Genomic DNA, 27,600 nt, shown 5'->3' on the forward strand with positions numbered 1-27,600 from the left:
GTGCACAAATATGCACAGAGCCGAGGAGCAGGCAACTCTTGGAAGGCTGAAACAAGTGGGGAATCACTCAAACAAGTGGGGAATCACTCAAACAAGTGGGGAATCACTCAAACAAGTGGGGAATCACTCAAACAAGTGGGGAATCACTCAAACAAGTGGGAAATCACTCAAACAAGTGGGGAATCCCTCAAACAAGTGGGAAATCACTCAAACAAGTGGGAAATCACTCATCCTGAACGTTGCAAGTTTGCACGACAGGCACAGAGGACAGGTTTGGCTGCCTCAATAGCCTCTGATTATTGAAATACATTTATCAATTATGGGATTTTGCATATTATCAAACTCATTCATTAACAATGCTTTAGCTGATTAGTTAGAACGTCACCATAAATACAGAGTTTTGACAGGCTGGAGGCAATTTATGACGTGGAAAATGTACTGACCTGCTCACATCAGGAAACCTGACTGGAAAATAAAGAACTTGGCACTTCGGTCTGATTATTTTTTCCAAATCCTTCGGTCTGTGGTCAGGAATCAGCTTCATAAATTTTCCAATGGATTTAAGAAAGGATTCCATATTAAAAGCAGAGTTGAACACCACAACATCAGCAACCAAACTGTAAAAAGCGGTGAAGATTAATGAACACATTTCTGCCACAAAAGGGACAGAATTATTCTACAGGCAAAGGAAATAGGACATATATTCTCATGAACAAGTAAAAGGTACAAGTGGATGCTAATTAAAACCAGCCTTTTCATATGAATTAGGAGTAGCTTACCTTAATCAGAAATGTCTTCATTTCTCTCTATTCACCCTTTGAAAACATGTTTAACCTTTTTTAACTAATAATAAATTACTATTATTAATCTAAAGGAGCACATCCTATTCTAGTTGTGGACTTTTATTCATAAAATGGTAAATATAGTGTTACTATCATCATCTCAGAAGCATTCTAAACAGATAAGGCCTGCTGTAATCTGACTTTTGTAGAAAGTTAGAATAAAAATAAAATTTCCTCAGAAATCTTTTTTATTGAAGGACAACTTACCTTTGGTTAACCTACCTTCAACTGACCATGTGTGTCAGGCAGCAGGACACTAAAGAAATGGAATGTTATTTTAACCTATGTAGACGTAACCCTGATTAAGAGTATATCCATTATATATAAAAATAAAATACAATATCCCTCCCCACAAAAAGGTTTGAAAAAATTGGCATATAAATTTTACATTTTATTTCTATTGCTGTGTTTTAAAATTGGCCAGATCAATAATATTGAGATATAGTTCAATGATAATATAGGTATTATTTCTCCACTTAGAGTCAGTCTGGAGGAAATAAGCAGCTATGAAAAACCTGAAGTATCTGGAAGTTTATCCTGGCAGTGCTGCCACAATCTGAGCTACACCAACACACACAGCACTAACTGAGGTAAGAAATGCTTTATGGCCAGTTGGTTTTCTCAATATGTTATGTATTGTAATACAGACCTACAAGTCAGAAGATACATTGAGGACATGTGTTCATAAGTCACAGGGCTGGTGAAAAGTATATTTGAGGTGAGAGGCTGTCATTCATCCTCTCTGCATCTTTCTGCTGTCTGGTCAAGAAAGAGAACTGACACTGCTCACCAAAGCAGCAGGAGTCAGCAGGAAAAGCAAAGAAACCCCAACATTAGAGAGAAATAATCCTTTTCAAGCTGGCTGCAGGAGCTGAAATGCTTTCTGGCATCTTACCCTCTTCCCCACCTATGGTTTTTAACCTGTTGGAAGCCTCAGCTTTGTACAGAAATCATCTTTTCTGCACTGATTTACAGAAGACATGAGGCAGGAACCTGACACGTTTCTTTACTGCTCTCTGACACACAGGAAAGGCTCCAACAACATCCTCCCACCTTCTCTTGTTTGTGAAGTCTTATCTGCCCTAACTCCTTCCTGCAGGCTCTGGAAATCAGGAGTAAATTAGAAAGATTATCTCCTTACAAACATCAGAATTTTGATTTTTTTAATGATCCAAAGCACCAACCTGCTTGGTTCAAAATGCACTAATTTTAATAGTCTCCAAAACCTCTGTGTAAAAGTGGAAAGGTACATTTTCCCCATTTCCAACATATTTGGAAGATGGCACCTCCTTGCAGATGACCACTGGAGTGTGAAGAATAATACAGAGGACATGGCTTCTATCTTCTGTCAAATTGGGGTTTCAGCAGAACAGAAATGGGAGATGAATATTATGCAACTACACAAAGATGATACTGGAGGCTGAAGGAGACAGAACTGAGCATCTATTGCCCCATCCTTGGAAGTGTCCAAAACCAGGCTGGATGGGCTTGGAGAAACCTGGTCTAGTGAAAGGTGTCTGTGCCCATGGCATGGGGCTGGAACAAGATGGGTTTGAGAGTCCCTTCCAACCCAAACCATTCCATGATTCTATGATCTGTAAAAATCATCTTTATTTATCTATTAAAAGAAGATACTTAAAATGCATATTTTGAGAATAAATGTTTGTCAGTTTACAACAGATGTATGAAAAATAACTGCCACGAAAAAACAAAATATATATACAAAAAAATATTCCTTTCTCAGTGCCAGAAAACAATTCTTTTTGTTAGAACACCAGAAAATGGCTGCTACTGTTTTCAAAAGATCTTTCACTTCACTTTCCCATCTTTACAGCTCAGTAAGTGAAACATGTTGCAAACACTGTGGCAGAGGCAGCTGCAGAATGGCCAGAGCACACACAGATCATTAATTGAGAAATTTCAGCATAACTGCCTTCGATTATAAAGATGCTAAAGCTTAACTTGCACCTTAAAAGGCTCAAGCCCTATTCTTAATAATTCTTCCACCAAGAGAGAGGTGAGAAACATCATGGAAATGAATTTATTTCAGTTTAAAACAAGTGAGTTTTGCTGTTTCACTTAGGTCTGCACAGTGCCTAACCACAAAGCTTTTCAGTGGTGCTGTTATTAACTTCTTTCATTAACTCAGATTTGAGAAATACATTTGTTTTTAGCAACAATAAAGGACCGCAGCCTTTAAAATGTCTGGGTATTTTAGCACTGCACAATTTCTGAATACTAGATGAAAGAAATATAAGGATTTATCTGGTATGTTTACTGCCCTCTCTTCACAGGAAAAGTGCTGCAGTACATTTTAATTTCTGTTTATTTCCCTAAAACCCTCACCATAATTTCAGCTGGATGCAGTAAAAGCTATGGCCAAGCACGAGCTGAGTAGCTGCAGCTTTGTGAAGCATCCATGAAACAAAGCACCACTTTCAGCCAAGGCACAGGTCAGAAATCCCACCAACAGTGGGCACACCATGGCAGCATTGGTGGACTTTATACAATAAATTGAGATGATTTTTTTAGAACAAAGTGGTTCAGCCACACTGATTTTATCAAGCTCTCCTCAGAACTCTGCTGGTACTTCAGTTTGCTACAGGGTCATTGTTTATAGAATCACAGAACAGCCTGGGTTGGGAGGGACCTAAAAGCCCATCCCATTCCACCCTCTGCCATGGGACATCTTCCACCATCCCAGGGTGATCCAAACCCCATCCAACCTGGCCTTGGACATTTCCAGGGATCCAGGGGCAGGCACAGCTTCTCTGGGCACCCTGTGCCAGGGCCTCCCCACCCTAACAGGGATGAGTTTTCTCCTACTATCCAATCTAAACCTACTCTCTTTCAGTTTGAAGTCCATCCTCCATTTCCTGTCACCACATGATTTTGTGAAACATTAATACAGAACAATTATTTTTTTTTAAAAATCAATACAGAATAAAAAATAGAAAAAAAAAAAAAAAAAAAAAAATAGAAAAATAATTAATACCAAAAGAAAATATATGAAGAAGGATTCCTCAGGGTTACAGTGCTGTAGACAGAAGAACACCTTAAATAACAAGGAGCAGTGCGAGCCACACCTACCATGAAAGAATCTGGTTGTATCCATACTGAAAATCCCTTTCCTGGCATTTCTGGACAGGATATGCCAATTGGTTCTCATGGAAGTAGAGGACCTTTTTCAATTTGCCAAGGTCAGGGCGGAGGGCGGTGAGTTCAGCCAGGTTAAGCACCGAGCTTGCAAAGAGGATCCTGGAAAACAAGGAGAGCAGTGTTTACTGCCGGCTCACAGGGGTCACCCCTTCCCCTGCTCCCCACTCCCACCCCCCCTAGAAAAACATAACCCCTATAGGGACACATCAATAGCTAAGCCTTAATACCATGTAGCAGCATTCGAAGTTTTGATCTCTTAAAAAGCAGCTGCTAAGAACCCAACTAGAAAAGCACCGAATCTCATTGGTCTTCCCGGCTCGGTTACAGAGAGATGCAAAATAAAAAAAAAGCTGGATGGATTTTATTGAAAAAGGCAAGAAAAGCTGTATCTGAAGGACAAATGGAACAAAGATAAGGCTGACTAGGGAATACTTTGCTTGCCAGTTTCATTACACTTTACTTCTTTATGCAACCAACTACTGAAATTCAATATATGAGCAGGAATGGCACATGTTCATGTTATGACATAAACCCTTTTGATTTATGCAGTGCACTTATCTAGTATGGTCTGCTTTTCTTTTTTTTTTCCTCACACTTTTCCTGTTTTATTTTCACATTTTTATTAGGTATTCTCTATAATGAAATGTTGTTTCTACCCTTGCACCCCAGTCCTACCGCTGCACTCCTGCTATTCCACAGTCCACAACACTGCACACATCCTTCAATTAGATAAAGCAGGCACAAACAACACTAACAAGCTGCTATCTTAGCCTCGTGTAACTTCCCAGGCTATCAGAAAGTGAATGTATTTAAATGTGTAATATGAAATCCTGACCCTACTGTAACCAGTGGCAGATTTCCCTCCATTTCACCAAAAGCATGTGAGCATCTCCTGGCCCCTGGCTAGCACTGCTTCCAAGCAAAGTGAATCCTGAACATGCAGAGAGCTGCAGAGCCTCAGACATTTGTTCTTATCAGAGGGGATTAAAAAAAAAAATTTTAAAAACTGAGATCAGGTATCTATTGGACATAGAACATTAAGTTTAAAAACTACTTTTCAACACAGTCTGTTTCTGAATTGGATTTTTTTTTTTCCTATCCATCATTTTAGTAATTCAGATTCAGAACTGATTTATGCAATGTTTTATTCTTTTAAAATATTTTTTCAAAGTTTTTTTTTCTACTGTTATTCCCATTCTTTCTATTTTTGCATTAATTTTATGTTCAAGATTACTGCCAAACTGACATCCCTAATGTGATAAACTTCTGATTCTGACTGCCATCCTCAAAACTCATGAACTTCCCCAACATCCATCTAGATCATATATATTATATCATATCTCTGCTAACTTGCACCCTTCTTAGATAACCTGTATCTACAGAACAAGCACTTCCTAGGGCATTGATCCTGTATCCATCTTCATCAACCTGGGTCAATGCTGATCTGAAAGGCTTACGAAAGTAAGAGATGACTGTTATTGCCTTGTTCATCAAATATTTGATGGTTCTAAAGGGCCTGTCACACAGAATGCCAATTAAGATACGAGCTCAGGTTTATTATGAGCCATACTAGGAGGAAAAAATAGTTTTAGGTAAGTCATTACTTATTTGTCACAGTGAGTAATGACCCCTGGACCTCAGAATGACCTGGGTGCCAGGCTCAAAGCAGAGCAGGAAAAGCTTCCTAGGGGCAATGTGAAATCTCTGCTCAGCACTAGAGTGACAAAGAAAAATGCAAACTGGAGAAAACATACCCCAAAACGTGTAAAAATGAGAAGAAATGATTGCTTGGAAAAAATCTGGCTATTGACAAGCCAAGGGGGAAAGGCTTCATAGGCAAACAGGATGGCTTGACATTAGATAAAGGAAGAAGTTCTTCCCTGTGAGGGTGGGCAGCCCTGGCACAGGGTGCCCAGAGAAGCTGTGGCTGCCCCTGGATCCTGAAAGCATTCAAGACCAGGCTGGATGGGGCTTGGAGCAACCTGGGATAGTGGAAGGTGTCCCTGTCCATGGCAAGAGAGTGGAACAAGATGAGCTTTAAGGCCCTTTCCACCCCCAACCATTCTAGGACTCCACTTCTGGATTGCATTATAGTTTATCTTTTCCTTTACTGATTTTTCAAAAAAATTCCTTTCTGCCATGAGTTAGGGAAGAAAACTGAACTAATACAGGATGGTATTGATGAACCTGGCGGAGTTTGAAGGAAGAAAGGGGAAAAAGACAGCACACTGGGACTGAAACCATGGGAAGCAGCAAAGAGCAAGTGTGGGAAGTGCAGACAGTGGAGGTACCAAGGTTAACACAGTGACAGGAGACAAAAGGGCAATGGAGAACACAATGAGAAGAGATCCAAGAAATAAGCTTGGACAAAACCATGTAGCTCTGACACATCTTAACTTGCTCAGATCAACAATGGGATAATTAGGAGAAATAAAAAAAAAGATGGTTACAGGCACAGGCAAAAAAATAGTGTCTGCAGTCTTGGCTTAAGCAAACTGGAGGAATTCAACAGCATCATTAGAGCACACTGGAGCCTGGCTTCTAGCATGGCAAAAAAGGCTGAAAACTTGGAAAGCTTACAAGAGATAGATCTAAATTTTCTCCACTGTAAATAGAAAGTGATAAGACTCATCTAACAAGCAGATCACTTATCACTGCCCAGCTCAGCACAATAAACTGGTGTCAAGAGAAAATTGTTGTGATGACTAGCAAATTCAGATGTAGAGACTGAAATGACATTGCCTATACTTCTTGCAGCAAGGCAAATAATTAAAATAACGCCACTGATTAGAAAACACTCTCCTTGATTCACTTCTGTTACTTCGCAGCACTTGCAGAATTTATCCCAACTCTGAGAGGTTCTCATGGCTGCTTCTTTACTGGCAGAGAAGCTGCTAACTACCAGCACTAACCAATTTCCCTGGCTTTACAAGCTTAAATAACACCTGACAGCACGAGTCCCCGTGAACATGCCCACAGAGCAGCCGCGTTCGTGGCTAATGGACTCACGCAGGGCACTGGAGGATATGCTGGAGTGTATTTCCATTTAACACCTATTACAAGGGAAAGAAAGGAAAGTTTATTATAATGGAACGTGCAACATAAATATATGTCAGTTGTCATTCCGTGTGACATCAACTTTCATTTTACCTCGGGTTATTATTTAAGTAATAAATCCTAACAAGGTGAGCTTTATCATCCCACAGAGTGTATCCGGGAGGTAGAGACACAAGGTGATGGCAAGAACGCTCAAAACATGATAATTCCTGACAGCTGCTGCTTGAGCACAAGTTAAATTGAACAGTTTATCTCAGCATAAAGATGTTATAAGGTTTTATGTTTAATTTAAAAAAATTAACATAAAACCCAGAGAAAGCAGAGTTAGGCAATCTTTCACAAACATGACATACTACAATCACTGTATAAGCTGGATTAGTACTTATTACCATGCTACTAGAGAATTAAGCTGTTTTTAGACCACCAAAGAGCTTTAAATTGCAACTTTTGTCTCTGTAAGAGAAACCTATATTTAAAACGTCTGCTAAATTCAAATTAGCAGCTACATCATTAACTTACCATCTCACAAAACCCCCTACAATTTCAACCGCTATTATGGTGTCCTTATCGAGACCTATCAACACTGCAGCATTTAATATATACAGTGCTCTCCAATAAATACAGTGAGTGAATCCTCACTAAACCTGTGCTGAAGGTCACATTCCTAAAGCTCTGCCCCAGCTCTCCTCTCGAAAACATCCCCAAGCACTTTGCTGTGTGACGAGTGACCTTCTTGCACAGAGCAGGACCATCCCACATGCAGTAGCCCCACTGCCTTGGAGACTGGCCAGATTTCAGGACCACCATCCACACAAGCTGCAGTCCAAAGCCATGCCTGTGCTTCATCTGAATCAGTTCACAGTCCTTCTGAGGACCTGCTTGTGTGAAATTAGTTAAGCATGTGTTTAACTAAAATAAATATTCCTGGGAAGGAAGCTGAGTGCACTTGCAGGTTCAGAGAGGTGACACATCCACAGAATTCTCTGCCCTTTGCTACCGTCTTCCCCATTATTTCACTCCAAAGGACTGAAAAACAGTCAAATATAAAAGCCCTTTTTTTTTTTTTTTTTAATTACCAACAGACAAAATTACTAATACAGGTTTCCACTTATATCAAGCAAATTATAATAGTGAAGGTGCTAAAGTATTTTTATTTGGCTTTATAAATCTTCTTTGTGTCACACAGCCATGATTTACTCTTTTATGGCATTGCTCTAAATCTTTCAATTAAATTCCCATGCAACTTAACTAAAAACACATTTTGCCTTCCCCTTGGGAGACCACACAGGGCATATTTATGTATCTATGGATATGGAGGCTGAACTCTCCAATCCACCAGGCTTATAGAACAAAGCAAGTTTAAAACAGCAGCTGATTTGTAGTGGAATGTTCCTCAGTCTGGCAAAAGCTCTGCATGAAGGACAGATAAATGTGGCCACTATTGGTCAGTGGCAGTACAGGTAACCCAGCTCTCCCTGGAAAAGGAGGATTGCTGTAGAATACAATCCACCAGCAGCAGCAGCAGCAGCAGCAGGGACCCTGCTGCTCTGCAAATAAAATCCAAAGCCATAATTCTCTGCTGCAAAACAACTACATTCACAGTAAAATGAGTTTATGATTGAAGATCTGGCAGTCCAGAAAAGAGCTATGAGCACTCTTCATCCTCCAGGAACAGTATTACAATAAAACAGACTAAAATTTGGATATGGCTACAAATATGAGCCTTTTAGGGAAAGAGGGTACTAAAATAACACTGTTCAGTAGATGGCACTGATTTAACCAGTGAGGCCCTGGCACAGGGTGCCCAGAGAAGCTGGGGCTGCCCCTGGATCCCTGGAAGTGTCCAAGGACAGGCTGGACAGGGCTTGGATCAGCCTGGGATAATGGAAGGTGTCTCTGCTCATGGTAGGGGTGGAACAGGACGAGTTTAAGGTCCCTTCCAAATCAAAACATCTTTATTTTTGGATTGCACTAGAGTTTATCCAAACCATTCTGCTCCATGTTGTCCCCTTGAAGGCCAAGGCAAAGCCAAGAGGTCTGACCTCAGACATCCACCTGGGGAAACAGGGGCTCCAGAGGGGATGGAGGCTTCTAGCACCTACAGATCAAACCTTGTGGTTCTGGTTCCTCCATGACATACTTTTCCTTGATTTCAACCCAGCAATTAGCCAAGTCCATAGATTTGGCTTTAAGTTATCTTTCAAATGTAAACAGTGTCTAAAATAGCACAATTAATGTCTGCAAACCTTAACAGACCAGTTATTTTTATTTGTTATTACAGACATTTTTATATGATCAACTTACAGAAGTTGCATTTTTAACACTAGCCCAAGAACACACAAATTACACCACATATAAAATGCCTTTCCTTTTCCTATTACACAGTAGACAACACTGAATTTCTGAACAATAAATACTAATAAGTGGTAATATGTGACAGTAGACAGTATAATAAATAATAAATTAACAATAATTTTTTGACATGGAATGTGCAAATGTCAAGAAATGCTTATAGATATTTTAACTCATAAATTAAGGTTTTTGTAGATAAAGATAATTTGCAATGTTTACAGAAATAATTAAGTCTTACTATTTTAATGGTCTTTATTTTTCAGAACAAATCACAAGGGTTGTCATGCCTTTCATCTTAATTAGGCCATGTGTTTGTCTTATTTATTTCTATGTACTTTCATAAACGTTTACAAATATTAATTGTAAAGAAAAATATTTTTTCCTCTTGCTGTAATTGCTATATGTACATACAGTACAGTGATAAATATTCATGACTGCTACCAGTTCAATATTTAGGATTTGGGAGTTGCCTTGTATGTTAAAATACAGCAAGAAGAAAAAGCTCGGTTTCAACTTATACTGACAATCCTTTTTATGTATTTTTATTTTAAAATACACCACTTCAAAAATTAAAAAAGTTACATAAATGCATTTTTTAATTTGCAAATCATTTGGGTTCTCTCACAATTCCTCCCTACTGCTCTGATTCTTTACTTCCACCAGCTGATCAGAGTATTTATGTACTGGAATCAAATCACAAACAAAATTTCAGGCCAGATCCTTAGCCCACATAATTAAGAATCAGTCTTAAACACTTTTCCACTATTTTTTATGACCCTTAACTCAAAAAAATATCAAAAACCATGTGAAAACTGTGAATCAAAATTACTTCTCCATGTAATATCAAGAAGTAAGCTTGAAAGAGACTCACAGAGCAGACTTTTTAGGGGGGTGTATTCTGCTTGGACTGCTTTGCTTTTTAGGCAACCACACTGAAGCTTCTTAAATTTTATTAAGTGTGTGTGGTACTATTTTTTCCCTGATTTGTAATTAAATTTGGCTTCAATTAATTACTGACAGATGCACATTTTTACTTTAGTGGCCAGATTGTTCACCATGGGCTACATTGGCCTCTCTGTTCCCACGAAGGGAGAGGTCAGGACCAAGCAGTCAGAGCTGTGGTGATGGGGGGAAGGAGAAACCATGAATCCACATCGTTCTCTTCACTCAAATTCCATCAGCAACAAACAATGAAGCAAAGGAATTTTATTAGAGCAGAAAATGAGCAGATCAGAATAACCCACTAGTGAAAAGTAGCTATTGCTTTGTGATTTGTGTAAGATGGACAGACTAACTGCTAAAATAGGTACTGTGATGGAGCAAAGAAAAAGTAGGAAGCAAGATAAATAGAGGACATAGTGACTGAAGGCAAAAAAATTCACCACAGGTAAATATACAGGATGCAGTGATGTATAATGAAATGACATTTTAAAAGAAAAATGCTTGTGAAACTGATGTTCTACTCAATTAGGTAACATTTAAGCAGCATTATTTATTGGTTGTAAGGCTGCAAATTAATTTAATTTGGTATCTTATCTGTCCAATTCTGGAGAGAAGCCAAACATGTCAAATGCCTGGCATGAACAACGCAATATGGCCAAGGGGTTGTAGCAGCAGGGAGAAGTCCTAGGGCTACACGTAACTACACTTCTTAATCTGAACAGCAAGCTTTGAGCATCGTTGCTTCACATCTCCCGGTGTCAGCTTGGATCCAGGACGGCACAGAGCAAACAGTCAACATCATGGATCTATGGATCCCACTGCAAGCAAGGCTGATTTATCCCACAGAACGGGAATCACACCCAGCACAGCACAGACCCATCACAACACCGAGGGCTTCCCTTAGAAAAGGTTTCTATCACGAGATGCTTGCATAAAGTAGAACAACAAATGAGTGGAACTCGTTTTCCATTATTTTAGTAAGTTCTGGCAAAGTAAAAACTCAAATCTTCCCCCAGTTTTCAGATTTACACGTTTTGCATTTTAAAGACACAGAAGGCCTGCTCACTTTGCACAACTGCAGAGAAAATCGGGGAATCTCAGAATTGTTTGGTTTGGAAGGGACCTTAAATATCATCAGATTCCAACTCCCCACCATGGGGAAGTTTTGCTGATTGTTACACTTCAAGTGCCCTGAAAATCCTATCTTCCAAAGTATTCCAGACTGCTTTTTATGTTGCTTTATGCACCTTGATACTTAAACACTTTTCTTTTTTTAAAGGAATTTGAAGACTGTGACTGAAAGGAACTTAGCTTTCTTAGCAAATGGCTCTCACGTTTTTCTAATATCCCACAGCTCTGATTTAATCTCGAGCAATCTACTAACAGCAAGTCATTTAAAAATTTTTTATGGAATCTCTTAGCTAAATTTCGTAAAAAAACTCCCACTCCAGAGCATCGACCCAAGGCATAACTACTGCCTAAGAATGGGGACCCTCAGGAAAAGCAGGATTCTTCCCAGAAAACTAATACAGTCCTTGAAAAAACTCAGACTGTCATAAAACCTGAGCAGCTGGCAACTCTGTCACCATGAAGTATCCATATGGAAGACCGAGATGTGTCAAACTACCCAAAACGAGTTTGGATAGTGCAGAAGATGGAATAAATAATTCAGTATCTTCAACACTTTCAACAGCAGGTAGTAGATATGCTACCTGCTCCTACAACGTGCCAAAATGTAACATGCGAGTGAGAGCGAGCGAGAGAATGTGAGTGTCTCCAACCTGTTTTCATGAGGATATTTTGCTCGAGGAACTTCTCTTTTTAGAGGCATATGATCCGTATCAGATGTTTGTCAGGAGCAGGCAGCACTACAGAACATTAGGAATAACTTAGTGATTTTTAATATATATTCACAAAGCGAATTCACAAAGTCCTCTGTATACATGTATTTTTTAAAAAGTATTTTTATCAAATATTACCAAAAAAATGAAGGGAAATATGTATTTCTCCCAAATGCCCTTCACACTTATAGAATATTTGTTGCTACAGCATAGTGGCAACTTTCCTGCTGCAATATAAGCTGAGCAAACTATTCCATGTGCTCAGCAAAGTGGCAATCAGAACCATAATTTAAATATTTCTGCTCCATGTTCATGACATAGTTCAACTATAAAACTACATTGTGCAGTGTCAGTCTTCTGCTTTCTCTTCCTGTGAGAAACAGTCACACATTGGTGCATAAACCTTCATCATTTACACTCAGAGAAGATAAAGTGACACTTCTGTTCCCCAAGAAATTAAAATAATTAAATGCTTAAGGGTCTTCATACCTGTCTTTGGAGGGACAAACTCCTTCCTACACAGATTTATCAACCAATACTTCATCAAAAACACACAGACAGCAGGTAGACTGAGATTCAAAAGCACATCAATAAGGAAAATGACAAGTTTTGTGTACTGCACACTATTTTGAGCCCCTCCACTTTCTGATTAGAACATTTCTGTAACTCAGCAAAGCCCACACTCGCTACCAGATTTGAAGGATTGCACTGAAATGGCTGAGCGACCGACTGAAGTGAGATTTCAAAGAAGTGAGACAAACACTCGCCTAAATTCAAAAGCTGCCAAACATATTTCATCAGACTTTCAAAAGATAATTGTTTTGTCTGTTCTGAATTAAGCTTTAAGTGCTTTAAGAAAGATTTCTCTACAAACATGGCTAAAGATCACAAAGGGGAGCATTTGGAATGAATGGAACCCTTCAGTCATATATTTATTTAATATCACTTGCATCATGCCTGGCATATACCATAAGCTGCTTTATTTCCATTTCCATAACATGATTTTAAGGATAATCTATACTGATGTCCAACCATTTTATTTCACATGTTATCATAACAGGGTTTTTATTTATAATGCAACCAGGGAAAGATATGGAAATAAAAGGTCTCAGCTCTGCAGCTTGGAGCTCCTGACACGAGATGTAAGGGACAGATGCAAGAGCTGAGACAAACAGGAGAGAATTCAAAGAAAAAGAAAATATGTCAAACTCATGAGAGAATTTAACAGCCATGGAAATGAAGCCTTTTGCCCATTTTCTTCTCCAGCTCCTGGCTGAGAGTTTTGCAGGGTTAACAACAACATTAGACATTTACAGTCATGTTTGGTCAATTTATACAACAGAGATCTGATCCTTGATTGAGCAACCTGTACCTCAACACTACAAGATATTGGTTTCCCCACATGCAAAAATCCAAAAATAAAATATTAATTTAATAAAAAAACACTTCTAGGCTTCCATATATTTCACAAATCATACTTTCCCAGCACATCTCATATGCAACTTCAGAATTTTTTTTTATCATTAAATAAAGCATCCAGTGCTAAATTCCCATTATTTCCCAGGAAAACAAAAGAGAAATATGTGCCTCTGGGGTTGGAGTCATATGTTAAGAAGTCAAAAACCACACCAGATGCTTTCTAATCTTTAAGATTAAGAAACTGAGGCCAAGGTTTGTTTATCAAGGACCAACAAGCAAACCAGGGCAACAGTGAGAAGTCAGGAGCCCAAGCCTGAGCTGAAGATAAGCAAATGTCATGGTCTAGTGATTCAATCAGCTCATGTAAGATCATGTAAGTGTTTACGTATCTTATGGACCCTGCTCACCACAGCACCTGACAGATTTCCCAAAATATTATCTTTGTGAGAGAGTACAGAGCGATTCAGCATTTTCAGATCTCGTATCTTCACTTCCAGAGAGATGTACATGCACAGATGTCTGCGTGCATGCACATGCAGATACACGACACATAAATACTATGTACACATATATTTTCTAGCAAAATACACCATAAAACTATGAAACGTTCTGAATTGAGCTATTTAAACTGTGGCCAGGAAAACTGTTGACAAGAGCTAATTTGTTATTGAAAAAAGATTGTGCATCTCTCCATGACAGAAACCTAAAAATCTGTTCAAGATGGCTGGGCAAGGAGCTTTCATATCTGCAAAAGCTGAGCAAAGCAAAGTAGTTTTGGTCAAGGTCTCAAAAAAAACACCATTTTTCCAGCAATGCCATTGAACTACACATAAAACCTTTCAGGAGCTCCTGAAAAGGAAACCTGACTCAAGCTGTTTGTCAAGATGACTGGAGATGTTCTTTGGAAAGTATTCTCCAACAAGTTCTGGAGCAATGGTAGCTGTACAATCATATGGGATTAATTTTCTGTATATATCTCTTTATATTGCCGGAAGAAACAAATTAACTTGAAAATTCAAAGATCTTTATACAGCCCTGTGCTCTTAGGTACAAATATTTAAGTAATCTTTACATCCTGTCAAACATTGAAATGGATATTAAATTATATTAAATTATTATAGATACAAGTAGTAAAATTTATCTTCTGCTTTCCCTGTTAGCTCCTGCATCTTGGTATTTCTTACACTAAGTATAAAATATATTTTAATATTATCTTTGATTTAAATTGCTTCTTCTATTAAAACACAAACTTTTGCTGGATGTATAAAAACCTGCCCAGAAGCCTCACAAATTTTCCCTCTAAAGGGTCACAGGTTTAGAAAAACAATATTTATTCCCAATATTCCTTTCCCTGATGGTTTTGGGATGCCATCCCTTTAGCCATTTTTTTTCCCTTTAAAATAAACAAATAAATTAACAAACCATACAGAAGGAAGGAACTTCAGCATTTCAGCCCCAGCTGAATCCAAAACCCCCCACTGAGCCCTATGGCCCCCACTGTATGTGCTCAGCACAGTGGGAGCTGCCCCAGCCTGCAGGTATGTGAAGAGGTGAAATGCTCCCCTTGACTTCATATATAAAGAGAAATTCCCCTCCATTTAAAAGAATGGAAGGGAAAAAAAAATAAAATGTGAGAAATGTCCCTCTTTCCTGTTCCAGGACCTGTGGATTGACCTGATGAGGAAGAAGCAATCTGGCAGATAAAATATAAAAAATTCATTTTTTTCCTTCTCTCTTGTTGCTGTGTATTAGCAGAAAGAACAAAATGAAGGCGTAAGGAGCTACTGAAAAAAAATCAAGCCAAAATTACACCCGTCAGGGTGATGGAGTGCAGTGTCCTGCCCAGTCCCACCACAGACCTCCTCAGGGCTACTGTTTCAAGGAAAAATTAAACAAGATGACACAGAAACAGTCCAAGATTGACATTTTCCAGCTTTGTGTCATGTTACATTATTTGAATGAATCTCAACTTTTAAAAACATCCAAAGGAAAGTGAATGAGGGCTGTATGTAACAAAGACGTGTAAGAAATAAGACTCTCACTAGAAGAAAGAGAGCCACCCATGTTGATAACGACCAAAGGTAAGAATATTTTTAAAGACAGTGTTACCTATCCCAGCCACCCTTTTTGTTCCCAGATTAATAAGAAAAACATGCATTATTCTACCAGTATTTTCTCCCCGTGGCTTTACTCAGGTTGTGTCTACAGGTTGCCGACGAAGCCCAGTATTCCCACCACAGTTGCTCTCCCAAACATCTTCAAGGTCCAAAGTCCACAGCACAAGGGCTCAGCTTTATTGGAAGGATAAAGCCCTGAAACTACTGAAAAAGCTGTTCAGAAGTATGAAAAATAATATGCAATATTTTTTTCCTCAGTTACCAAGAAATTTGAAGCAGCCAGCAATCAACCTCCCTCTTCTCAGCACTCAAAAGCACTTACAGAAAGCCTGTTCTTAACCCTGCTGCACAGAAAAAAATCCCTTTTATCTTCCATTTATTTTCATTTTTACCTGAAAGGCAGAAAAGACTTGGGTTTTATGTACACCAAACACAAACTGGACTTTTTTTGCAGTGCATTAGACTGCGGTTGCCTTCCCCCCATATGAATGCATACCTGAATTTCCACAAAAAAAAAAAAAACCAAAAAAACCAACAAAAACACAATATTGCCCTTCTGATTTAAGCACGGCCTGTTACTCAATGTAACGTTCATCTATACATGTTCTCACTGTTTAAGAACTCGGCGCAGGTGTTATTAATAAAATAAATTTATTTTTAAAAAGGATGCTATTCTATAAGCTTTGAAGCTCACACATAGTCTAACTTAAGCCAGCTTGGGCTCATCTGGTCTTTAAATGAGCCCTTTCATGTGGTCAGCCCACGAGCCATACGTACTGCTGCTCAATCACGCCACTGTACATCGTCAGCGCGAGGATGATTTGCATGATTTGCATTTCCTGTGCGCTCCAGCTTCAAGGAGCTCTAAGCACCACGTACAAAAGAAACCACCGCCAAGTAATGCAAAGATTTTTTAGTTAAACCAGATGAGACTGTTTCAGTCAGCCTTGCCAATAGTGAAAAGGAAAAAGAAAAAAATTACAAAAAATAACTAACAAAAAGAGGTGTGGGGGGGAAAGAACAGTCTCAGGGATATCCTGTTAAATAAGGATTTATTTGGAGGGAATCTGAACCTTAGATTCATACCCTTACTTTTAAAATATAAAAGCTCTATGAGACCCTTAATAAATGATTGCCTAGCAGAAAATAATTCAGTTAAGAACTTTTCTTCCTCAATATTTCTTAGCTTTTGGCACTACATTATGTTAGTAATTTATTTATTTATTTAATAGCACCTAAATGGATTCTGACTACATTCAGTTTCATAAGGCAGGAAAAGTAACCTAATTAAACTGAATTCACTGATAGCTGGTTAATACTTGTCCCTATAAAGAAATCTTTTATTTTATCCCATGTAATCAATAAAACCTATTTTACAAACAGCTAAGACAGAAACAGCATTACAGTGGGCTTCAATGAATAAGAACTAAAATTAAAAAAAATGTACCAGAGCCTCGTTGTCATGAAAAACAGAGACAGATGGGGAGCCAGACCTATATGATGCTACAAATAGATGAATATCTTGTAAGGATTTCAACAAACGTTATAAGACCTAGTCAAAATTTGAAAAAGTACAATGCAGTAGCACCAGCAAATCTGAAGTTCACCTGAAATCCAAGCCATACTATCATCATTATATAGATTATCAGTGTTTCAAAAATAACAATAAAGATTAAAGCCTTTACAAAATCTTTTCTAGATTGCAGCACAGCTAAAAATGTCATTATTCAATAGGAAGAAAATATAATTAAGGAAGTTTGCTGTAACAGTTACTTTGGGAATGAGATGCATCCTGTCCCCAACTTAAAAATACAGGCGGGCACGTGCACTGCACTTCACATTCCATTATTGGATTGTAAGGCAAATCTCTCTCTAAACTGGTTGATAAACTGAGATGACTAAAGACTACCAGGCTGAGTGTGCTGTATGTGCCCAGCTACAGAGCACAGCCTGACAGAGACCCAAGCCAGGCTGCTCCAGGAATCTGCACATCATCACGCTCCAGAAAAAGCACAGTGAACTCCCGGCACCGCCGCTTCCAAAGGACACTCGATTTGAGAAAATTAAGTTGCATCCTCTTTGTTTCGGTTTTGTTTTTTTCCCCCTGTGTTGTTCAAATGGAGCCAAATATAAGATGTGGGAGAAACTGTAAATGAGGGGTTAAATTCTGTCTTGAACACAAAAATTCCACTTATTTCATTGTTGTCTGCAAATATACAGTCAAGAGCCACATTTAATCACCACACGTAGTTTCTATATTGTGACTGTTAAGATTTAGTAATCAAAATGGCTACCAGAATAAAAATGCACTCTGTCATTTTTCCACTTAGACAGCCCCTGTATAATGCTCTTAAAGGTCAGCTAATTTTATTATGGAAAGTAACTAATAACCTTTATTAATTCTTACGCTCGCAGTTTTCGAACACGTCAACCAAATAAATAATACACTGCAGGAAGACACCACACAAACCAAGCTGTTGAATACAATCTCTCTGCATTTGCAACAGACAAAAGAGGTCATTAGAAATGTAATACACAGGATTTTTTTGCTCTGGAAATTAGGAAAACATGGATAGACAGAGCTTTTTAAAAGCCAGGCTGCTGGTCCTCCCCCGTGCTCCAGGATGCTGTGACCACCAAATGAGGTGCTAAATTCACTATTACTCAAGCACAACCATGATTCCAAATGTTATGCAGCACCTTTTCTTTTTTTCTAAATTTGCAGGATGTGATCAGTATTGGAGACCGTAAGAGTTTTGCTTAGAAACTTTTCTGCTTTTTCATTTAATAAAATGAAAATTACTGAAAAACATGAAAATATCAAAGTTAAAAATATAGGTGCTTATTCTTGCAGTATCTCTTGCATGGAAAGCATCATGTTGTACACTATATAAAATGATGCAAGAATATCCACATGTATTAAGGATCTTTGCTTTCCTTAAGTGGATCAGAATGCAGACTTGCTCATGGTCAGCATCTCCTAACAAAGTGCTTTGAGTGAGTTTGTTCCTAAGAAACATTACAGTGCCTGAAACTAAAAATAGATGGTTATTTTTAGCCATTTAATCACATGAGGAAAAAGACATAGTTTGTATCAGTCTTCTTTAATTTACAAAATAATTCTATAATGCATCCTGTGTGTTTACATCGTGAAAATCCCTGGCACTCAACCTCCAGGCTCACACACCGGCTGCAAGTGGAAGCAAAACGGGGTTTAAAAGATTCCAGCAACAATGGTCTTGTGACTAAATCAGAAACAGAAGCACAAGTCATGAGCCAAACAGATACCTATCGGTTTCCTTGAGTTTAATCTGATTAAAACATGGCTCTCAAAAATGTTAAATAGAATGCCACGTCAGAGAGCTGGCAAATGATAAAAATAGTTCATGACAGGAAATCATTATTAAAGCAGCATTACTTGTGTATCTGTTATGGAAATTTCCCTGTAATTTTTCTAGGTTTCCCCTTATGCTTTTTGTTGAGTTGCTATTACACTTTTTTTTTTTTCCCCCTCAATGGCTTGTAAGTTTGAGATGTAAAAAAGAAAATTATCACTGCAATTTTCCAACTATACTCTGCTCAATACCATCTCAAGTGTGTCATACATCATCTTGTCATTCACTTGAACAAGAAATCACATAATATGCAGAGGTAGAAAATAATCTGAAATGGGGAAGTGCCACTAAGGCAAAACCACATTCATACGCCAACACAGGGGAAAATTTAAAAAAACCAAAAACCTAAACTTCATCTTAACTTCAAGGGCTTTCATAATGAAAGCATCTTAAAAATACTTAATAGGGGGAACATTTTCTATGAAGAGCTGGTAGGAATGACAGTAGAGCCATTCTAGAGTTCACCAAATAATAATCGGAAAACAAACCATTGAGAATATACCATCACAGGTCAACCTGAATGTTTTAAAAACCTTACACAATTAAAAGAAGATTCAGAATCCTATGAAAAAAATTTAAAAAGAAAGTCAGTATTTCTATCTTCCTACTACTACCACTCCCCTCATAAACATCCTCCAGATTATCCTTCAGAGCACCTCATAAAATACAAATAAGAGTTGTAGTATCTAGTCCTGACTTCAGTTACATAATCCAGAAAAAGCTTTTACAAGCAAAAAAGCCCAACCAAATAAAAAATAATCCCTAAAAATACTTTTACAGTATCTCATGTTACTCTAAGGCTAACTATGATTCTTAAGTCCCTACTCTTCTATACTGAAGACTTGACCAAACTTGAATAGCCATCCCCCAAAACCCTTTGGATCCTTTTTTAAATGTTGCTGATGGGAAAAAGCCTCCATCCATCAAATTAGCTTTTCATTCAAAACAGACATTTTATCTCTAATGATGAGTCAGGCTTCTCCCAAGCAAAGCCAGCATTAGCTGGTGGTTGATGCAGTGCCTTTCCATCAGAACACCCAATGTCCCTCCTGTACCTCCACTCATCCTCCCCCTGTTCCCTGCACCCAGCAGCCTCTACCACTGACAGGGACACTTAAAACAGGCATGGTTTTTTAAATTTTAGGTCAAACTCATAATTATTTGCCACTGGCACATCATAAGACAAGCACATGATGTGTGGGAACAACGAGGTACTTCAGAGAGAGGTCAAGATGGAAGTTGGGCTGGTCTTTAATTAAACTCCAACTACTGCCCACCTAAAATCCAGAGGTGACAATGCAATCATAGCAATAGTGACAATTTTTAAAGACAGCAAAGTCACCATATGTTTTGCAACAGTGTCTAAGACCTCCTTGATTTTTGTCCTGGATACACAGCCAAGCTCTTCCTGACTCAGCACAAAAGGGAATGTGCATCCTATTAACAGCAGTGCTTAAACCTTATTCCATAAAGAGTTTTCTAAGAGCACTCACATCTATTCTTCTTAATATCCCTCCCACATTAAGAAATGATTATCTAATACAGGGAGTAATCAGCTCATGGTCTTACTACAGTCATCCTCCTTGACAAAGCAGGGAAAAAAACACCCAATTGTGAAGCATTAGAAAGTCAAGGTTCAAAACATCCCCATTTATTGAGATCAATGCAAATTTATTTAGATCTCCATGCAACAAGACCAAGTGCTGCCTCTTGATACAGATTGGTAAATTCAAAGTTGCTACTTCTGCAATGGGCCTTCACCAGAACACACAGAAGGTCACAGTAAAGGACACACAGCCTTAACTGAGAGAAGAAAACCTAATCCAGGACTTTAAATGTTTATTATATAGTTTATTATATAGTTTAAATGTTAATTATAACACTTTGCCATGTCAGAACACTGTTAAGCATTGAATTTCATGTTGTTCTGCCCGTTTTCTAATCTCAAATACCAATATAGAAGAATGGACTAATAGATAATTAATTTATTACAGTATTACGCACCCTTCCAGGTGAGAACTGAATGGCAGAGTTCAGGTGTGAACCAAGACCATCCACATTGATGCAAATTTGTTCCCAACATCCCCTTTCTCATTCCATGCCCTCTCTCAGATCTGTATTCTCTGTATTACTCTTGGTAATGAGACATACAAGAGGAAAACAGACATTTTTGTGGTGCTTAGGAGTAAAAATATGTATGTGTAGAATTATATAGAGGACACCTCCCATCACTGCAGGGTAAATGAGTCATCCACTTCAGAATAATGACCAGTAATTAAACAAGAGTCTGTAAAGCTGTTAAGTGCCTTTAACAATTCCAACCTATGACACTGAAGGGGGACAAGCTCCCCATGTACTGAAACATCCATGTGATCTATCATACAGTGGAGCCTCTTACAAGACAACCTATCACCTATGGAAATTCTTCTCTCCAAGAAGCCAAACAAAAACAATTTAAAATATTTATGGCCATAAATTTCAGCCCTGTTCCATAAACTGATGAAGAGACATGACATCATGCTAACTACCTAGACCTGTCTGGTTGATAATAGTCGCAGGTTTCAGGCTGAAGACTGAAGTGCAGGAGTGAGGAAGGGTGTGAACCTACAGGTCAGAACAGATGCTGAACACAAATCTGACTGGCCAAAGCCAGAGCTGACACTCCAGCAAATATAGGAGGTCTGGCCGTGCAGAGCTGACACCACAAATACAACCCTTGCAATATTTTTGCCTTCTTTTCAGCCTCCTTGGACTGGAAGTAGTAATGTTTTCCTTAAAGGGACCTAATTGCTCCATCTTCTAGTCCCTGTACCCACAGTTCTGTTTTCAGGTGGTAGAGATTCCAGGTATTTCCTGATACATTAGCAAAATAATAGAAAGCCTCATGCTCCAATGGGACATTTCTCTCTGTTTTTAATCAGCACAGCAAGCTGCATCTCCCTTTCCTCCATGGTTTCTCCTACCTTTCCAGAGCTACGTATCTTAAGTCTCTGGTGCTCTACTGAAGTCCTTTCATACAGCTCATTTCTAAACCTTGTCTAGAAGTATTTGTTTTTCCCATCCTAACCCCTTACTTCTCTAAGTGCCAAGCACTTGGCCAGCCAATATTCCCAAATCAGGCTTCAAAGAGACAATTCTGAATTGTCTTGACTCAGGTTGTGACAAGAAGGGGCAGGGGCCCCCAAAAGCGTGGTGCTCTGCTGCTGCAGGAGGGAGCAGATGGCCACCTTCCAGATGGCCGCCAACCTCATCTCACCAACTGCAACATCTGTACCTTGAATTACATCTCAGAGGATGGTCCTGACACAGACTGCAGGTCACTGCCCACGGCTCCCGACCACACGGCTGCTCCACAAGCCAGAGCATTTTGCAAAATGAAGAATGACAAGCCTGAAAAAAGGTTACAACTAATTAAAGTTTGCAGCAGGGCACAGTTGAAAGAGAGTTCAAAAGTAGATGTTAGGGAGAAATCCATCTTAAATATATATATTTTAAATGTTTCTCCAATCCAGAGTTTTGTCCCCAGCCACAAACATGCCTTCCTTTCCACATGGCACCTTGCAAACCTGGAATTAAGATGTGAACCATGCAAACCCAACCAACCCCAATGGTTTTGCTTCCAGGTCACTCCACAGCTGAGAACGAGGTCATTTTTCAGCTTCCAGACCAAAAGTCTCTAACAGCACTACAAGAGCACTCAAAAATGGACTGGATCCAGCTTTAAATATGATAAACTTCCCAAGGCTCAGTGAAACAGTGGTCAATGATTTTTAGCTTGAAGTAGCAAAGAGTAATTTGTGAGTTCTGTACCATCTAAGTCTAATTTTAACACAGCCACAAATTATATTGTTTCTTCACATGAACTTAATTCAACTCCTCATTGGGGCAGTTAAACTTGAAACCTACCAATAGGAAGGTAGCCAAACAATTTTTTCTGCCACAATAAGAGGCTGGTATGAATTAATGGTTTCACCAATTTTACAGTATATAGTCTCCTACAGTTTATGTAATAAATTCAAAAATTAAAACATTGCTCCTTTCTTCTTCTGAATGCATAACCTCCTCAAAAAGACCATTTCCAGGCATTTAAAAGGAAAAAAGTGTGTTTTACAATAGGAAAAGGGAGCACACCGCATTTCAAAATCCATTAAAATATAAAATTCTGGTTACAGGCTCAACAATCTGCCTAATTAGTTTTTTCTAATTAGCAGGATGCTCTAACCTCTTTAATAAGACTTCTGTGGACAGAATGTTCCATACTGGTTATCCATCTGAGGAAAAAACTAAACAAATACTTCTGAAGTGCAGCTAATAGAACAAACGTGGCTAGGCTTCACGGTCAGAAGGCTGCTCTGGCATGTAATACTAGCAATCTGCAAAAACATGAAATATTCTACCTTGGATACACTACTGCTCACACTAAACACCCCTCTGGATTTCAAAGACAAAATGAAAGCTGCAAGATGCAAGAGTCAATGAAGTTACAGTTTTAAACCACATTCTGGAAGGCAAAATAAAGTAATATTTTTTTAAAAAAAATTAAAAACAAAATAAAATATGCATGCACCAGACACCATGGAAAAGTGAGCTGAAGAGATAATGGGAAGGCAAATACCACAGTGATGCTGTAACAACCCAGAGTGTGGTTGCAAAGCTGTTTGGCTGCACAGCAAAGCATTTGCTCAGTGCACACAGCTTTTGTATCTTCTTCTTCATCATTCAGAGCCTTAGTCTGTACCTAGCAATTAATAAGCAAGAGTATTGTCTCTAAATCCCATTTTATCCAGCAAAAAACATTTTGATTATTCCTCTGTATCAACTATGACATTTAAAAACAATGGGTTAAGAGAAAAGGGGAGCCCCAGCAGTATCTGTGACCAGAGGAAAACTCTGGAGATAAAGAAAACCCAGTCCCCTGCTCCATTAGGAGTTTGCAGAGCAGCTGCTGAGCTTCATCTCAACAGCTGAAATATCCTTTATACTCCTTAAAAACGCAGGAAGCACACAGGCATCTCAAACTCCCTTCCTGCCACCAATTCATTCACCCCAATTCCACCCATGGCCCCAACATGTTGGTCTCATCACCCATCAACAGACAGGAAAACTATTATACCCTTCACTTTTCTCCAATCAGTATCTAGGAAAACAAGAGCCATGTGCAAAATATAATCTAAGAACAGTCCCTTGAAAACCTCCTGCTAATGACAGGAGGTACAGAGGCACCATAAATATTGACTTCAAACACGCTGAGCCCCAGAGACCCCACGCACTCCACAATGTCAATGACCTTCCATGCAGCTGTTAGCATTGGAAATTAGGATTTTTCAACTGCAGATGCTTACTTTAATGCTGAATTTATATTCCACTCAGCATAGCATAGCATGGCTAACAGTTGGACTTGAAGCTCTTAGAGGTTTTTGCCAACCTTAACAATTCTGAGTCTATGATTAAAATCTAATATTTTTCTTCTGTACTGAAATGTAAAACTATATCAAAGTATTTTCCAGTGTGTTTACACCAGAATGAGTATTAATTCAAGGCAAGACCACACTCCAGGTTCTCTACTCCGTGATAGAAAAAAAATGGAAGAAAATGTAGGTTTTACTATTTCTAACTCATGATGCAATTTTCAATAATTACATTAGACTCTGGTTTTCCAGATTTTTTTCTGGCAATTACTCTTTTCTGACACTCCTCCCTACCACTTCTGCCTATGGAGCTTTTGGAGACAAGACCTGAGGTCTGTGTTTACAGCACATCAGAGCCGAATGCTTCAACAGCCACAGAAACCACAGAAAACCAATTCCAGACTAGGCTGGGCCCACAGGATCCTGGGCAGGGCTGGTACTAAACCTCAGAAGAGCAAGTTCTGCTGCAAACCAGATTCCACCTTGAGTAGATGGTAACACGACAGTCTGGAGGAGCTAAAGATGAGGGCTCTGTAATCAAGTTATCTTCAATAAAAAGATTTTTGACTAGAAAACATCATTTGAGTCATCAGTAGCCACAATGGCCAGTTGACCCCACACAAGTGAACTTCTCCAGTCAGGACCTTGAAGGTTTGTGAAAGTCATGGAGACACATGAGGACACCAAATATTTGCTCCTGGGATAACTGAGAGTCACAAATACCAAGAGATGCCCAACACCTGATGGTAACTCAAGTTCCTCCCAAAGCACCTACCCAGCTTTTTCCCTCCCACTTTGACACTCCACAGCTAAGACTTGAGGAAGCAACAATAAATTGAAACCAACTTTAGTCTAGGATGATGGCAACAAAGAAGGAATTCAAGTGGTAAAGTAAAAAAGTAAAGAACCACAAGAAAATGGTCACTTTACTACCATGAAAAAAACACTTTCAAAAACCTGACAAAATCTCCCCCAAAATTCACCTTTTCTTGCATAGTTTTAGCATCTTTAGCAATATTTCTCAAAATTCATTTGGCAGATAAAATTTTTAACTGTTAGGTTTTTAATAAAATTGACTACCAGGAAATTTCTGCATTAAAAATAATTCAAAATAATTCAGTTCCTCAGGGTTTAAGCATAGAGATGTCGCTATGCATGATAACTGCTCCATGTTTAGTGAGTTACAACTCTTCTGTCATGAGTAGGAAATGCATTTTGCTCACAAAAGCCAAAGGCACTGTCAAACCTACAGCAATCTGCAGAACATTAGGAAAAAAATGCCTGCAAACTAACTGTTACTAGATAATGGTGCCATTTATCATTCTTAAATTCCATCTTTAATTAAAAATGGGATATTCTCTTACATAAATAAAAAATTGCAGATGTTCTCAAATTACTTCCCTTCAATTTTTTTAGTTTTTCCATATATAATATACATAGTTACATGGTCAGAATTTTTTCATGTTATTACATAATACCTAAATACATGAAGACTTTTCCATATTCTACCTAGATACATATTATTTTCCATAGAGTATTCTATATTAAAAATATTAGCACTCAAAGAAAACACATTAACAGAAATCAGTAAGAATACCATTTAACTGCAAGAAAATAGAATTTGAAATTAATTTTCTACTGTTCTACCCATAATCATTTGCACCTTTTCTTTTTAAACATTTGGTAAATCACAAATTTAAAGGACTGATGTAGTTACATCAAGAAAGATGGTATAAGAGAAACATTAGCTCCATTCTAAATATATTTTCCCTATATAATTCCTTGAAATACTATTAAAAAGAATGAATTCTTCCAGTAATTCTGCAACAAGAAAATCACATATTTACTTCTGATGTTGTGTCCACTGCTGTTTTGTTCATTGTTTCTTCAAGTTGCAACTAGACAGAAATATAAGTTCAAGTGTGCAACAAGTAAAATGGAAATTAAGAGAGCTGAAACAAAAAATGATGAACAAGAAGGCAAGGTTATAAACATAAACAATAAAAACAGTCAGTGCTCTGAAATGGAAAGCATCCTTTAAAATGACTGTGTCCACTGGACCATCAGAGTAAATGTGCAGGAGGAAGGGAGGAAAAGACAGGGACAAAGGACAAAGGCAAGAAAGGAAAAAATACTGTCCAAGGGAATAAGGAAATTGTGAAAATCGTTATTACAGAACAATGAAGAAAAAAAGCTTTCAGTTGCTTTGTATTCATCAAAGATATTCCAATTAATAGATATAATGTATGTATTCCTAATTGTTTTTTGAAGGGAAGTTAAATTCATCATCATAATGACTCAAAGCCTACCAATACTTAGGCTGAGATATACAAAAGGGAAGAGGAGGAGGAAACAAATTGATCCAACTGTGGTTTGGGGGAGTCAGAAGTTGATCCTGAATTAAATGTTTTCCATTGTGGCACAATTTGGCAGATAGATTGTAACCAAACTCCTGCCTAGGTATTTGTTGTGTTTAGGGAAAACACAATATCATAATCCACAAAATTAAGTGGTTTATGTGTCAATTTAGACCAACACTTCTGTTTAATACATAATGGCATTTATAAAGCAACCATCCGTCTACAACCACCCTCACCCACCATGCCTCAGCTCACACCAGAATGGGTGCCCAGATTACAGCCTGAGTGCCTTGGATGGCACTACACCACGAGGTAATGTCCTTGGAGAGCATCCAGTGCACTCCACCCTTGTCTTAGGGACATTCAGCCTTGTAATCCCAGAGCAATCAAGGAGATAAAACCAGAAAACACCTTTGGGCATATTTTCCAGAGTGACCTGGTCAGTGCCTTCAAAATCTACACTGAAACTCATGGACACTCAGAGCAGGTGCTAGCAGCCCTCAGCTGTTATAAAAAGCAGATATAGAACAATAATCCTAGAATGGTTTGGGTTGAAAGGGACCTTAAAGATATTCTAGTTCCAAATCCCCTGCCATGGGAACCTTGGTTACTTCAAGCCCCATCCAAGCTGGCTCTCAGGTAGAGGCACATGAAATAGGTAAGGAAAGAGCTCTGGATTCAGACTGCTGAAGACTGGAAACTGAGATG

The 27,600-nt window shown here is 38.5% G+C and overlaps 1 protein-coding gene across 19 annotated transcripts in view; it reads right to left on the reverse strand.

Moving 5' to 3' along the window:
• Window positions 1-27,600, reverse strand: part of GTDC1 (glycosyltransferase like domain containing 1) — a 184,545-nt gene that overhangs the window by 96,244 nt on the left and 60,701 nt on the right. For 15 of the 19 annotated variants that reach the window (XR_001522767.3, XR_001522765.3, XR_001522766.3 and 12 more), the window contains 2 exons: window positions 3,933-4,100; window positions 444-617 (listed from right to left, as the gene is read on the reverse strand). Coding sequence is in view for 13 of the 19 variants with exons in the window: in XM_015634567.3 (XP_015490053.1) it covers window positions 444-617; window positions 3,933-4,100 (342 nt within the window). In the remaining 6 variants the exon portion in view is untranslated. Of the gene's footprint in view, window positions 1-443; window positions 618-3,932; window positions 4,101-7,010; window positions 7,055-12,133; window positions 12,221-22,398; window positions 22,515-27,600 lie in introns of all 19 variants that reach the window. The other 4 variants (XM_015634575.3, XM_015634570.3, XM_015634569.3 and 1 more) reach the window with 4 other exon arrangements.

This window comes from Parus major, chromosome 7, assembly GCF_001522545.3.
Source record: "Parus major isolate Abel chromosome 7, Parus_major1.1, whole genome shotgun sequence".
NCBI lineage: Eukaryota > Metazoa > Chordata > Aves > Passeriformes > Paridae > Parus > Parus major.